Source organism: Arachis ipaensis, chromosome B01, assembly GCF_000816755.2.
Source record: "Arachis ipaensis cultivar K30076 chromosome B01, Araip1.1, whole genome shotgun sequence".
NCBI classification, from domain to species: Eukaryota; Viridiplantae; Streptophyta; class Magnoliopsida; order Fabales; family Fabaceae; genus Arachis; species Arachis ipaensis.
In genome coordinates, this window is record NC_029785.2 from 6,617,473 (window position 1) to 6,632,486 (window position 15,014).

Genomic DNA, 15,014 nt, shown 5'->3' on the forward strand with positions numbered 1-15,014 from the left:
TGTAACATGTTCCTATTTTGTAGATACATATCTATAATTAGATTTTAATTTAAATTTAAAATTTAAAACTCACCCACTTCATTGGTGGTTACGGTGACTTTGCTTTACTTTCGTAACTTCACGTAACAGATACAGTTTTTTAAATTCATTATTCTACGGGATATTCACACGCATTAGTGAATCTCAAACCAAAAAAGACGCTGCCAGCTGAATTCTCCATCTCGTCTTCATTAGTGAAGACCATCACCACCTTCCAGCTGAAGCACTCTCTCATTTTGCATTGGTTAAAGGTATCATTATTTTCCACACATGTGTTTATGTAATTTGTTAAGAAATATCATGTTCAACATTTTTAATTATATTTTAATTTAAACATAAAAACACTCTGCTGATTTAATTGGAACAAGGTTGATCTTATTTAATTTTATTAATAAAATTGTTGCAAATAAAGTATATAATCAACAATTAATTTAAAATTGTGTTGTTATTTTTCGATTATAATACATCTGATAATATGATATTTTATATAAAATATTTTTAAAACACATCTAAAATCAGTCAACTTTAATAATACAATATAAATGTTAATAATACAATTATGAATGGTCGAATATAATTATATACATAAACTAAAATATTTTCAATTGTAGTTTCTTTTTCAATTGTAACACATCTAAAATATTAAGTTATACAAAAAGTATTTTTAAAACACATCCAAAATCATAAATCTAAAATTTAAATTTAAAGATTAAAAAATAATTGTAACACATCTAAAATTATGAAGTTATACAGAAAATATAAAATCATAAATCTAAAATCTAAATTTAAACATTAAAAAATAATTGTAACACATCTAAAATTATGATGTTATACAGAAAATATTTTTGAAACACATCCAAAATCATAAATCTAAAATCTAAATTTAAACATTAAAAAATAATTGTAACACATCTAAAATTATGATGTTATACAAAAAATATTTTTAAAACACATCCAAAATCATAAATCTAAAATTTAAATTTAAACATTAAAAAGACAGCGTTGTAAATGAGCGCCAAAAAGGAGGAAGGCGAGGATGAGCGCGGAAGAGGATGAACGACAGCGGAGGATGACTTCTCGATGTGCACCTCTGAGTTTTTCATGTACGCCTCTAAATTTTTGACATGGTGCAAACGTGACTTCTCTGCTTCTTTGAGTGTTTTGTACGAGTTTAATTAATAATTTGATAGTTTAAGGTTTATTTTATATTTTTAAAATCAAAATTTTGAATTTTGAATAATTTGATTTTTAGATATGTATTTAAATTATAATATATTAATAATTAAATATATTAAATCTGAAACAAAAATTTAAAATTTAAATTTTAAATTTCAGTTTTTTTAGATTGTATTTTGAATGTGTATTTAATTTTAAAAAGACAATAAATCTATTCATAATTTTTAGTTGTGTTTGTTTTAATTTTTTTTTAATTATTGTAATAAAAGGCTGAATGTTGTATAATTTTTAAAGGATACCTAGTTGAACCGTTTCTATACAATGAGTCAATGACACTTCCATTGTAACTATCAATCACTTTAGATTAAACTATTGTAAATTAATAAATCATGAATCAAGCTAGGGTATTCTTATTTTTAGTTTTTTAAAAGAATCTTCTCTTTATTTATTTATTTTTCACTAGTTTTGTTTGGGAATTTCATTATTATATATTGTTGTTGGTCCTTAGTGATTCTCTATTGTATTTCAAAATTAATGTTCAATAAATGAATTCTACATTTGGAGAAACAAAATAAAAGGGTCTATGATAAGTTCACTATTAAAAAATTCACACAATTAATTATAAATGTTATGTTTTACCAATAACCAAGAATGCGATCTTAGATACTGATGGTCTGTATAGATATATATTTTAAAATAATAAGTAAATACTAGATTAAAAAAATAAACAATTATTGTGAAATGGAATAATAAGGATGAAATTATTTTAATATATTAATTATATTACTTGTTATAATAATATTACGTAATCTTTTTACGAACATCAATAGATGATACTGAAATTTAGATTTAGAATGGTATATATTACGTACTACTGCTCAAACCTGTTACTGTTGAACTTTATAGACTAAGTATAGTGGTTTTTTAGCTTTAATAAAAATGAGAATCAAATAATCTTAAATTAAAATATTAAATTTGACAGTGGAAAGAGATGTCAACAAACAAAGATAGCAAATGGATGGAATGGTAATAATATTTTCAAATTAAATTCACATTCATTATTAAAATAGAATAGAATTAAAAAAAGTTATAGTACTGGTTAATTTTTAATAGTTTTGAACATTTTGATTACTCTATAACAAAAAGTTAACACTAATTTTATTATAAAAAATTATTTAAAACATATGTAAATATATGTAGATATATGATGACTAGTTTTTTCTACAGGTCATTATAAATTTATTAATATATTATCCATTTAAATTTTATAAATAAAAATAATTTAAAAATTACTAATATTTCTTGGTTTTACAACAATAAATTTAATTTATATATTTAAAAAAGATAACAAAAAAAAACAAACAATTATCCCTAAAAGATAACGAGACTTTCAATAAAAAAAAATTGTCAATCCTAGTTGATTCTTAACGGATAAATCAACGGTTTAACATGTTATATATAGACTTATTCTATATATTGACAGAAAGACTAATAAATCTCATAGAAATAAAGATTAAGGTCAAAATTTTTAAAATCTTGTTGTCTTTTGAAATAATTGTCATAAACTATTTAAAATTTTTTCTCTAAAATAAATAAATTTAAAACTTAAATTTTTTGTATTTTTAATAAAAAAATTTTCAATTTGCAGTATTAACATATAGTATATGTCCTTAAGGTACAAAATAGATAAATTTTTCTTCTAGTTATAAAACATTTTTATTTCACAGAAAAATAATAATTTTCTAAATATCAAATAAAAAGATCTTCGCAGCAACCAAGAACTAATATGGGCCGCAACCCACTTTATTACATTGAGTGATACAAATCCCTTCTAGAAGCCTTCCCTACAATCGCGTTTGCATAGCGCCACGTCACCATGGTCAGTTTATTGTCACTCTCTTTTTCACCCCACGCAGCTACCTATCTCATCCTTCGTGGCATACAAAATGACACTTTTACCCCTACTCCTTTGACTACTATATAAACATAAACCCCTATACTTTTTCTTCGCTCATCCTACATTTGCAAATAGCCAAACACGTTCTCATTAACAGTCCCAATATTTTCATTTTTCCCATTTTACCCCTCGCCGGAAAATCACAAACCTCAACATTTCTCCGATCTAACCCTCCGATGCCGGCAATACTCAGCCTATCCACCGTTCCCGCTGTCAACTTCTCCTTCTCTAGCAACAACCGAGCTTCCAACGAAAGATTCCGCCGCCGTAGTCCGATCCGCGCCGTCGCTTCTCCAGTGCCGGCCACATCGGCTAGCCTCTACGAGGTTTTGCGAGTCGAGCAGGATGCGTCGCTGACGGAGATCAAGTCTGCCTTCCGGAGTCTGGCGAAGCTCTACCACCCCGACGTTGCGGCCGTGAGGCGGTTGCCGGATTCTGACGGCAGTTCCGGCACGGACGACGGCGACTTCATCGTGATACGGAACGCATACGAGACGCTATCGGATTCTTCAGCGAGAGCTATGTACGATCTGTCTCTGGCCTCCCGGCGGCGGAGGTTTCCGGAGCCATTGAGCGTGAAACGGAATTCCGATCATTACTCGACCCGAAGATGGGAAACGGACCAATGCTGGTAGATAGAGTTAAAAAAATAAAAAAAGGAAAAAAAGATATTAGGTAACAGTTCAGCCGTTCAGGGGAAGGAGGGGGAATTGTCTTGTTATGGAATCCAAACTTGTCTTTTTTTTTGTTTTTCTTTTGGAGGGGAAAAACTTGGCTTTACTTCTGCTATGAACGAAAGAGAAGTAGTGGATTTCTTAAGGACAAAGAGAAGGTGTTCGTTGCTTTGAGAGAGTGATGGTGGTGGTAATGGATGTAACTAACGTTGTAAAAAGTTAAAAAGAAAAAATGGAATATAAATATTGTTTTGCCAATTTTGGCTTGCTTCTTTTTTCTTCCCCTGTGCGTGATATCTGCTGCTGTTTTGCATAAACCAACAAAATGGTTTAACGAATCCGAAGCACAAGAAGAAATTTTACAGTCACCCAAAAAAAGAAATGGAAATTTTACACGAGATTAAAAAATTAAAATAATGAATTATTTATTGGGCTTTTTTCACTCCCCACTATATGATTCTAATTCATAATTTTTTTTGGATGGAGTTGAGTGAGCCTCCACTGCTCCCGCTACTCCATTGATACCGATGTTGATGGATTTTATGTTTATTTAATTTAATCAGCTGCTGAAAACTTCTCAAGAAACATGAGATTTTTAGTTATATGATGGCTAAAATAGTTTTGATAACTTAAAAACAAAAAACTATACCCAATGAAACCAGGGATAAATCATAATAATAAGTTGATTCTCGTTAGAGAAAGTTTAGAAACTAATTCTTTATGCAATTAACCAATTTTTTAAAAGATCAGATTTTAAAATTTTAAAAGCTAGTTTTATGTTAAAAAAAAACATGAGAGAATGCTCAATTTTAAGATGCTTGATTGGATATAGAGTTGATTTCCTAAATTTTCTTTTGTTTTTTATCTTCGACTTGATTTTAATAGGTCCCCTCTAAAGTATATATCGTTAATTCTCATTTAATCATTCATAATATATGCAAGAGTTTAAGACCTACATTTGAACTTTTAAACACTTATATTGACAAAAATTGGTGGCTGTATAATTACAGTTAATATAAACAATATACCTTGATTGCTTTGCTAGATAAATTTAGGGCTTGAATGGTGTATGTTTTTATGTTTAGATAAAAAATCAAACCAAATATGGCCTCTTTTTTTTTTTTCCTTTACACATGAGAGCTGTTAGAAGCTTAGGATATGTCCCTAAACCTTGATAGAACATTTCAGTCTTTGCGTGAACTACAAGGTAAAACATACAATTGTAAAAAATAACATTTTAATCTTCTGTTTAGAATCCTTTATCTCCGTGGGCTCTCCAAAATCTAAAGGATACATAAATTACTCTTCATGTAAAATTCGTGACACGATCATGTTCCGAACATTTTTACATTGGAAAAGGCACTTACAATGTGACTAATGAACCCCCTAATTGGGAAATCTAACTACTTTCTACATGGAGGGTTAACCTTTTAATGATAACGAATACACAACATCACAGGTGCTGGTTCATACCCGATTTTGGCCTGATAAAAGGAGTAAATCTTAAGTGTATTGCCATTTTTTTTATCTGTATGCATAATGAAGATTGAATTTTGTAACCATCATTTTGCTTTTGTTTTCTTAGTTTATTTTTATATAACTATGATATAACTATTTTATAGATTTATCATTTATACATATATCTACTACACTAATAATTTCGAAATGGCTATTATGGATAATGAACTTGGTGCTTTCGAACTGTAAAACTTACACAACTCTTAAGGCGTTAACCATTAGATTATAGTTAATTTTTTTAATTTTTGTACCATAAAATATATATCTATATCTAAATATGCAACTTGATGGAGACACTATGCTCAACAAGGTGCTTGTATTATATATATAATAATGATGCTTCTCTCTAATAGCAAAAGATATCAGAATTCTTTTATAAAGGAAGAAACTCGCGTCTTTAATGTAATTAATTATTCATGGATGCATTCAAAACAAATCCTAAAAGGAGGATTAAAACTACCCTTGTCTGTCAGATCATTATGAAGTTAATAACAAAAGGTACAGTACTGAGTACACATATAGTATATACACTCCTCTATATTTAACTAATGTTGGGAGGACAAAAAATAACCAGAATATTTTGAGCCCAAAAACAATTTCGTTGCTGCAGAAATTTTGATAGAAGAATCACCTCTTCAACACTACCTTGATTCACAGTCAACTACCTACCAATATGGATCCTTTAATGAAACTCACTGAGCTTTGTACAAAATTGCTGTAATATCTGAAAGTTCAAAAAGGCTAATTGCACACTTCCAGAAATGAGGAAAATCATTTACATGTCATGAGCATAGAGTTGATGACATGCAATAAAAGAAGGATGCTTGAAAGATCAGGTCCAGTCATTGTAGGCAAGCTACGTTGATGATTCAGTATCTGATAAACTTCAAATATGGGTCGCACATGCATCGCAATCATGGGGTCTGAGGGATTAATGGCGGCAGCCACATCCATCATCCATGCAATCTTTCGTGAGGTATCATTGTTAATATCACATGCCAGTTGCTGCAGAAGTGAAAGCACTACTCCTTGGGTCAAAGGAAGAGGAACCATTGACAAAAGTCCATGTAAATCAACCTGCTTCGCAGAAATGGTGTGGTACTGTTAATGCTCAATATTTTAATCCCCGACATCAACAGAAAGGAACTTTAGTTTAAGGGTAAAAATTTAGAAAATAAGGTCCGATAAAACAACTTCGTGACAAGATATTCTTGACATGTAACAAACGACCAATTTCAATGTTAGATTGAGCATCAGTGTAGAATTAAAGGTTTAAGGTGACTGTAATGATTCTGATGACAACTAGTCAACTAAGATAATATGCCCCTTTCTAATTCATACCATGGTATCAATCACAAAGATCAATAGTCGGGTTCATAAAGTAAGCATAGTCTCTGGCATACCATATAGGAAATCCATTTCAACATTGCACCAGCTGAAGTACCACTTTTTTAGTTATACTTTTGAAGATATTTATAGAAATGTTTTTGGCATACCTGAGAACATAACCAAGATACAATCGACACATCACTTCTTTGTAGAGCCCCGGTGAAAGCTTCCTCAAACTTCCGTTCAGCTATCAACCTTGCTAGCTCTTGTTTGGGATCGAGAGGCACTTCAACCTTATATGCGACACAAATTGTAAGAAATGATTACGATGCAAACTCAAATATGAAAGTCAATCATCCTGCAAGTTAATAGGACTTTTACCCCACCTTTTCACGAAGCAGAGGTCCATTGTTCAGCTGAATGGGCAAAGGATTTAGTGTGCCAGAGTTAGCTCCTGCAGTTGCATATGCCATTAGCTTTCTCTGTCCCTCTAGCACTTCTCTACTCAAAGTTTGAGTAACTGATGAAGCTGAATTAATGGATTCCTGCAAATTGCATAACAGGGAACATCAACACTGGGAAACAAAGAGAGTGGGCAAAGCTAAACTAAGAGTAAAATATGGCATATCTGTAAATTTTCTTTTGAACTCACTACCAGTATGAATTAAGCAACAAAGATTTTTATCTCTGGTAAATATATTATCTACATTGACATAACATAAAAGCATACAGAATTACAATCGAGAAAAATGTACAATCAACTCTGTTTAGTGATCCAAGTTAACTCTGTTTTCTCATACCATTAATCTCACTGATCCTAGATTCTTCAACTCTATATCAATAACTTTCTTGAATACTGCTGACCCTGAACTTTTTCCTTTTAAGAGAGTAGCAACACAATTTCGTCCAAATGCAAACGAGAATGTTGCTACAGAAGACCAAAGGAACAAGAGAATATCAATAAGTACACTTACCCTTAGAGTCATTGCCAGTGAAGTATGCCCAGATTCAAGGCGTTGTTGCACTGCAGTTGAATGTTCAACCATGCCCTTTTGAAATGTAGAATCAACTTGGTCAAACATTGCTTTGCATGATTTCTCAAATGCGGGAACCACTGATATTTCAAAACTGGATTTGAGTGCATCCTACAGAAGAAATTATTTTACAATGGTGAACATGATGAAATTTTTTTTTACAAAGAAAAATGCCAGATTGACCCAGATTGAATGAATATACAACATAGTTCAAGTGAAAGCAAGTGAGACACCTGAAGCACTTGTTTTCCAGTCGTCTGAAACTGTGCTTGAATTTGCCTGGCAACAGTGGCTTCAAGTTTTGCATTGACTGATTTATCAAGTTGATTTACTGCCTTATCACCTACTCCTCTCTGGTAAAAAGTGTCTATTAGATCCACAATACAACTTCATTGAGTTCAATCTAACACCCAAGATATATATATAAACAATTCACTAACCTGGAAAGACTCTACAATGGCTGAAGATATTATTTTCTCAATAGTGGGGGTCATTGCACGGACTGCAGCTGGACCCACTGAAGCTATTTCCTTCTTTAGTATTTTCTCCAATATTGCTGGTAGATCCTTATTCATGAAGTTACTAATCAAACCTGTAACATGCTGAATACGATCTCGTAGCAACTTTTCATTTTTTACATTCTCCATTTGAATTCGAGCCCACAAAGCATCCGTATTGGCCTTGACAGCATTTTCTACAGTTCTCCCCAGGGCTGCCTCAAGCCTTCTACCTTCTTTTGTAACTGGAACTGTAACCATCATTGTCATTTGCTTCTGCATCTCTTTTTGCATAGTCAATAACTGCCAAGCAAGGAGAAAAAAATCTTCAGCAAGTAAAACTACCAAAATATACAAAGTACAATCCTGTAAAATACAATTTCTTGGCTTATCCTATATTGACTTGGTTAAAATTCAATAGGTGTACAAACATATACATCCTACATGCCCTTAAGCTCCTAATATATGGAAATATAAGCTTTAATTGATGGTCACTTTTCAATGAACATGTACTACAAAATCTTGGCATCATGAGGCTTTTTCCTAAAAATATACAAAATGCATTACAACCTCCACATATTAATACATTGAATATAATACAGTATTAGTTATTCATGTGACCAGCACAAAACTCCTGAACGATACCTGATTAATTGATTCTTGCATTGCTAGAATTTGATGAAATGCATTTTCAGCAGATGGGAGGTTTGAACTTCCACCTAGTTCATTTGACAAATCAACTGAATTGCATGCACTTGGAGATGGGGAAGATGGACCAGATGCTTGAGAATTTTTTCCCTTCTGTCTCTTCCCTTTTGTGTTAGGTGCAGGTGAAGGTGGTACTGTCATGGATGCAGATGAGTCAGAAATCTTTTCGTGCACATCTTTTGTTGAGTCTTGCAGTCCATCCTCACCAGCATTAGAAGTTTGGGAAAGTGATTCCCCTAAACTAAGATCTGATTCAGCATCACTTGGAAGTAGCCAACCTTCTTCACTTGCTGAGACCCAAAGCTTAACTTCCCGATTTTGAGGTCCCTACAAACAGTTCAAATAAAACCACATAATATAAATATAAGTAGATTAGAAACGTATAATAAAAATCACAACCACAATGTAAGTAAACTTTATATGCTTTTAGACAAAATAATATGAAGGTTTCCCTGAATGAAACTATATATTTTTCAAATAAAAACGATTTCTCATCCATTGGCACATTGACAAATCAGTCACCTCTCCATCATGAGTCCCCACCAGCTGAACACCATCCATGAGCTTGTCAAGAGGACACCTCAGAGTGTCCTCTGTCACAAAGGCCTCACCATTTCCAACTTTTGTGGTGTCAATTCTTAGAACATGTCTTCCCATACCAATTATCAAAATTTCCTATAAGAAAAGGCATGAATTAATATGACAGGAATGGAAGGAATAAGGTTCAATCATCACTTCTTGAAGCTTCATGGAAGAGAACTATGAAGCAGGATATGGAGCATTTACTTGGTTGTGGCAGTGCCAGCAGATTCGAGGATTTTCAACTTTCTCCTCTCCCACCATTTGGATAGCGATAACAATATTGGCAGTAATTTGAGGCTTATCTTCATCATCAGGACCTTCAGAGATCTTCCATACAAAGACACGGCCATCTGTTCCAACACTGTAGGAAAAGCATGTTAACATAAACCGTTGACAAGAAAACTAGGTCATTTAATTATTTCAGGTAACAGAAACTACCTAGCCAGGAGATGAACATCTTCAGCAAAGAAAGCCAAGTCTGTGACCCTCTGATTAGAAAAAGAAGAAACAAATAAGTGAAAGATGGACTATCATCATTTTAAGGGCATCAACCTAATACACATGTATAGCACTACAATACAAGTTGCAAGTCAAGAGGCAGCAAACCAGCAACAACCTTCTAATAAATAACTACTAGAACTTTGCTGCAATGAACAAAAGGCAATGCTACCTTTGACTCTTTGATCTAAAAGCATATCAGCTCTTGAAAGTAAATCTCCCTAATAAGCAAATCAATGCTAAAATGGAAGTCCAACAAAGAGTTGGGTCCTGCGCCTATCGATTTATTATTCAGCAAGTTAACATGGTTGTACCATGACTGTGATTCAAACTCCAGATTCATCCATTTAAAATACAAGTACATCCTAAGGTAGCGTTTGTTTTCGTGACACAGAGACAACACATCTTTAAAAAGTGTTTCGAAACAAAGACATGGATACTGAACATATTATCTTTTTTCATATTTTTGTGTCCATTCTTTTACGAAGGACGATGATAGACACGGTATTTGGAAGAGGGACGCGGACTTTTTTTGGATTTTTTTTCTTTTGTGTGCATAGATATTTTTTATTATTCCACTATTATCTCTTCTTATTTTTCCTAATTTGCATTTTTCTAAGTACTTTTTTCTCCATGCTCTCTATCTCTACGTTTTCCTTCTTTCTCTTTCTACAGGTACTCTTTCCTTTTTGTAGAAATTTTTATTGGATTGGATAATTTCTTTTTTCTTATCGTTCTTACTTCAATATTATTTTAATCTTGTATTGTATTATTTGATTTGTAATAAAAATAATAACAAAAATAATTTGTCTTGAGACTTTTGAAAGATAAATATTATAAAGGTAAAATTGATCTTTTAAAATGCTAAAAAATAATTTATAAGTTGTAATTGATTTTATATAATTAAAAAAATCAATTTTTTGAAAAGAAAAATCAGTTTTTAGATAAAAAAATTTGGTTTACTAAATAAAAATAGATTTTTATGTGCAAAAACTAATTTTTTTTTCATGTAAAAACGGATTTTTTTTTAAAACTGATTTTGTATTTAAAATTAATTTGGTTTATTTTCCTAAATGAAATATTTTATTAATCAAACTCAGATTTATTTTTTTGTTAATATTAATCATATGTATTTCTACATATTAATAATAAATTTAAAAATAAAATAATTATATTTATAAATTTTATTTTAATATAAATACTATTATATAATTTTTTATTAAAATTTTTGGCCCTTTCAAACATTTTTTTCAAGTTCCCATTGTCTATACTCCTACTTACTCTTATTCTCTATTAAATTATTTTGTATTAAAAAATTTGAAATCATATGGCTATTTTAATCATTTCATATAATATTTTAGTATTATTCATGTGTATCCAAACATAATACTGGACATTAAATTATTATCTTGTACATCGTATCCAAATACAATACACAAAAAATAACTTTTAATGTCTCTGTCCTATTATCTCTGTCTCAGTGTCATGTTCTATCCTATCTCTACAAACAAATGCTACCTAAGGCACAAATCCTCAACTTTTTTTTGATAAAAGGAGAATTTCATTAAGACGAAGAAAAGGATAAAAAAAAAAAAAAAAAGAAAAGAAAAGAGAGTTCCTCTATACAAGAGCAAGACAAAAACAATACAAAAGATTTATATATAAAGCATGGCATTCCAATCTCTCAGCATGTCCGAGAGGGATAGTACTCTATAAAGATCATGAGCTTTATAACAAATATATGTTAGGCGTCTAATCCTCTCCATCCCATATGACCCTCAAATGTTATAAAGGAAACATTTTAGATTATTCTAGTGCCAATCTCTTTCCCAATGGTACCATTTGGAAGGTGAGTCATGAGTCAATCAAGCAAATAATGTTCATATTTACTAATTTATGATACATTTATGAAAAGACCCATTAACTATCAAACATTTACAACTCGCCTAGCAAATTCCAACATTGAGTTCAATAGATAACCCAAACTCGGACATTATTAAACTGTCTTGTATCAAACAATCATAAGCTAGTTTTTTGCAAAAGTGCATGATAGATCAAATCAACATTTGCCTATTTCACCTCATTAACTAGCAATAATCAACCATATAAGATACAACCATGTCCCTGGTTGCCTATGGAACGATTCCAGGTTCAAATGGCTTATTTTTGCTTTATTTTATAATTTTTCATTGGAAAACCAGTCAAGCATCAAAAGAGAAAACAAAAAGAACCAAACCTGTCATTTGTGAGATAACATGGAACTAACTTATGTTTTGCATTAAAAAATAACTAAATTTTCTTACATACCAAATCAACAACAGAATTCTTTCACTTAACTATCTCATAAACAACCCAACACATTTTCTAAAATGGTTTAATTAATTCCTATAGTTTTGTGAAATTTTCAATTAGGTCCTTATACTTTTTTTTTAATTGGGTCCTTGCACCAATTTTTTTTTCAATTAAGTCCCTCTTAGTAGTAATTGACTTAATTTTATAGGGGTCTAACAAAAAAAATTGGTACAAGAACTTAAATAAAAAGAAAAAAAATGTAAAGACCCAATTAAAAAAAAAATTTAATGCAAAGACTCAATTAAAAGAAAAAAAAGTATAGGATTCTAATTGAAAATTTTGTGAAACTATAAGAACCAACAGAATAATTAAGGGTGTGTTTGGCAAACACGTTGGAGCGGAGAGAAGCACGTTTGAGCTTCTTGAAAGCTTCACTCTTATGTTTGGCCATTTTTATCTTTGTGAACGCAGAATTGATTCTACCTCTGAACCCACGTTTAGGAGAAGCTCAAATTTGTAGCTTCTGCGTTTCACGTTTTACGTTCACGTTTAGGAGAAGCTCAAATATTTCTTTTTTACCAACCCTACCCTTCATTTTCTTCTATAAAAATGATACTAGTAACTATTATCTTCACAGTCATTCTTTATAGTTCTTCCTACTTCTTCATAATTTTTTAGTTCCATTTTTTTTCATCAAAATCGTTCAGATTTATTTCAATCACTAACAAATTGAAATTTTTTATTTTTATTTGATTTTATTCATATTAATTTTATTTACGTTTTATGGTATTTTTTTGTTCATATAATATATGTTGTTGGTTTTATGGAATTTTTATTATTTCTTATCTGTATAATTTTTTTCTATTCTTTGATGTACTCTATTTTTGTTTTGTATTAATTTTTTTATTTTTTATTCTGAATTTGTAAAATTTGTAATTGTAATTATTATATATTACGTTTATTATCAAAATTTTGAATAATATAAATTATGATCCTATAAAAAAATGACAAAATAAATAAAAAATTAATTATAAGTAACAATAGAGTCATAAATAATAAAAATTTATAGTCTAAAATAATACTAAATTAAAGAGTACTGACGATACTAAAAAAAATTATAGAATATTTTCTTTTTGTGTGACATTATAAAATTTATAGTACTCTCTTTTATATTTTTATTTTTTATTATATTTATTTTATTTATATGATAAATATTTTTTATAGTATTCTGATTTTGCAGGTATATAAAATTGATGTCTATTTTAGTAATTTTTCATCTAGAAGTGATTTTGAGTAGTATAATCCAAACAACATTTATTTTACTATAATCAATTTTAATACAAAGATTACCAAACATAAATTACGTTAACCCAAACTAACTTATCATCAAAATCAATTTTACAAAATCAATTTTATGCAAACTCAATTTGCAAAATGTAATCCAAACACACACTAAACCTTCTAAAATTCAACTTAATTCAATTCAAGATTCTCCTCCACCTTTCTTACTCTTATTTCCCAACATGATGTTACATTCTTAAATATACTTAAAAACAAACACATATATATTAAGTCTTTCATTTCATTTCAATCTTTGATCATGTCTCTTCCCCTCTCATTACAAGCACAAGAGTAACCAAAAGAGGAAACGAACCTGATTGTGGCCTTTGAGAAGGGACCTAACAGCTGTGTGAATATTAAGCACTCTAATGTTCCCTTGCTTCAACCCATAGCAAATGTAAGACTTGTTAACAGCTATTTGCCTTCCAAGAACCAAGTTAGGATCCGAACCATATTTCGTTATTGGCGCCACCTCAAGCTGCGGCTGCACCTCCCCGGGAAGCCTCACATCCACGTCATACACCACATGGTCCCCCGCCAGGCGCCTCCCTCTCGGCACCTTACTGCTCGCCACGCGATTCAGCGCAGCTGCCACAGCGTTCGCGGCAGATAACATCCCCATCGAGGAGATAGGGGCGGAAGCTGCAGCGGAAAGCGGTTGAGAAGATTGTTGAGGCAGTTGCGGTGGCGGTTGAGGTTGTTGTTGTTGGTCGTGGTTGGTGAGGAGGATTAGATGGAAGAATTGTCTTAGTTTTATGGTTCTTTCGATTTTCCTCAACCAAAGCCTTGTGTATCATAATGGTTGAATTGTGACTCTTTTGATGTGTAAAAATAAAGGCAGGCTTTAGTATATTGGAGGCAGAAACTCTGAAGGTACTATTTATATTTGAACATGACACTTATTAAAATCTAAAACCCAAATAAAATAGTATCTAAACTCCAAAAGATAATATATCTAAAATCCAAAAGATAATTATCTAAAGAACAAAAGATAATATATGATTTTATTCTCATTTAATTCCAAATCAAAAGTAATAATGATTTAAGCTCAGTTTGGATAAACAACTTAAATAAACTATTTTGGAAAAAGAACTTAAAGTATAAGGACTTTTATTAATAGCAGCTTATAAATAAGTTATTTTGTATTTGGATTTTTAGTTATAGAAGTACTTATTTTAAAGTTGTAGCGTTTGGATAAATAACTTAAAAAATACAATTTTTTTCCAAAAAAAATGGATATTAAAACAACGATGATAACAAATATTTTTCAATATTGAATGTTGATTTTTTATAACCTAATCACCAAGATTACAATTGTTTAGGCAATTAATTTTTTATTTGCTCTCTTATTAGTTTCATTTTTTAGATA

The 15,014-nt window shown here is 30.8% G+C and overlaps 2 protein-coding genes across 2 annotated transcripts; one reads left to right on the top strand and one right to left on the bottom strand.

Moving 5' to 3' along the window:
• Positions 3,013-4,104, top strand: LOC107613464 (chaperone protein dnaJ 11, chloroplastic). The gene has a single exon (XM_016315508.2). The coding sequence runs from the start codon at positions 3,349-3,351 to the stop codon at positions 3,805-3,807; it is 459 nt and encodes a 152-aa protein (XP_016170994.1). The 5' UTR covers positions 3,013-3,348; the 3' UTR covers positions 3,808-4,104.
• On the bottom strand, positions 5,736-14,385 carry LOC107613390 (enhancer of mRNA-decapping protein 4). Its single transcript, XM_016315390.2, has 12 exons — positions 13,959-14,385; positions 9,953-10,002; positions 9,719-9,875; positions 9,418-9,607; positions 9,348-9,355; positions 8,870-9,259; positions 8,168-8,527; positions 7,961-8,080; positions 7,668-7,838; positions 7,080-7,238; positions 6,861-6,986; positions 5,736-6,441 (listed from the first exon to the last, which is right to left on the bottom strand). The coding sequence occupies exons 1-12, from the start codon at positions 14,265-14,267 to the stop codon at positions 6,136-6,138; spliced, it is 2,346 nt and encodes a 781-aa protein (XP_016170876.2). The 5' UTR covers positions 14,268-14,385; the 3' UTR covers positions 5,736-6,135.

What these genes read in the sequence shown, in the direction of transcription:
- LOC107613464 (XM_016315508.2), top strand. Translation starts at nt 3,349, where the DNA reads ATGCCGGCAATACTCAGCCTATCCACCGTTCCCGCTGTCAACTTCTCC.
- LOC107613390 (XM_016315390.2), bottom strand. Translation starts at nt 14,267, where the DNA reads ATGGGGATGTTATCTGCCGCGAACGCTGTGGCAGCTGCGCTGAATCGC. An exon ending in TTCTCAAAGGCCACAATCAG is followed by an intron (nt 10,003 to 13,958) that starts GTTCGTTTCCTC and finishes TTTTCTAATCAG; the next exon opens with AGGGTCACAGACTTGGCTTT. An exon ending in GCTGGCACTGCCACAACCAA is followed by an intron (nt 9,608 to 9,718) that starts GTAAATGCTCCA and finishes CTTTTCTTATAG; the next exon opens with GAAATTTTGATAATTGGTAT.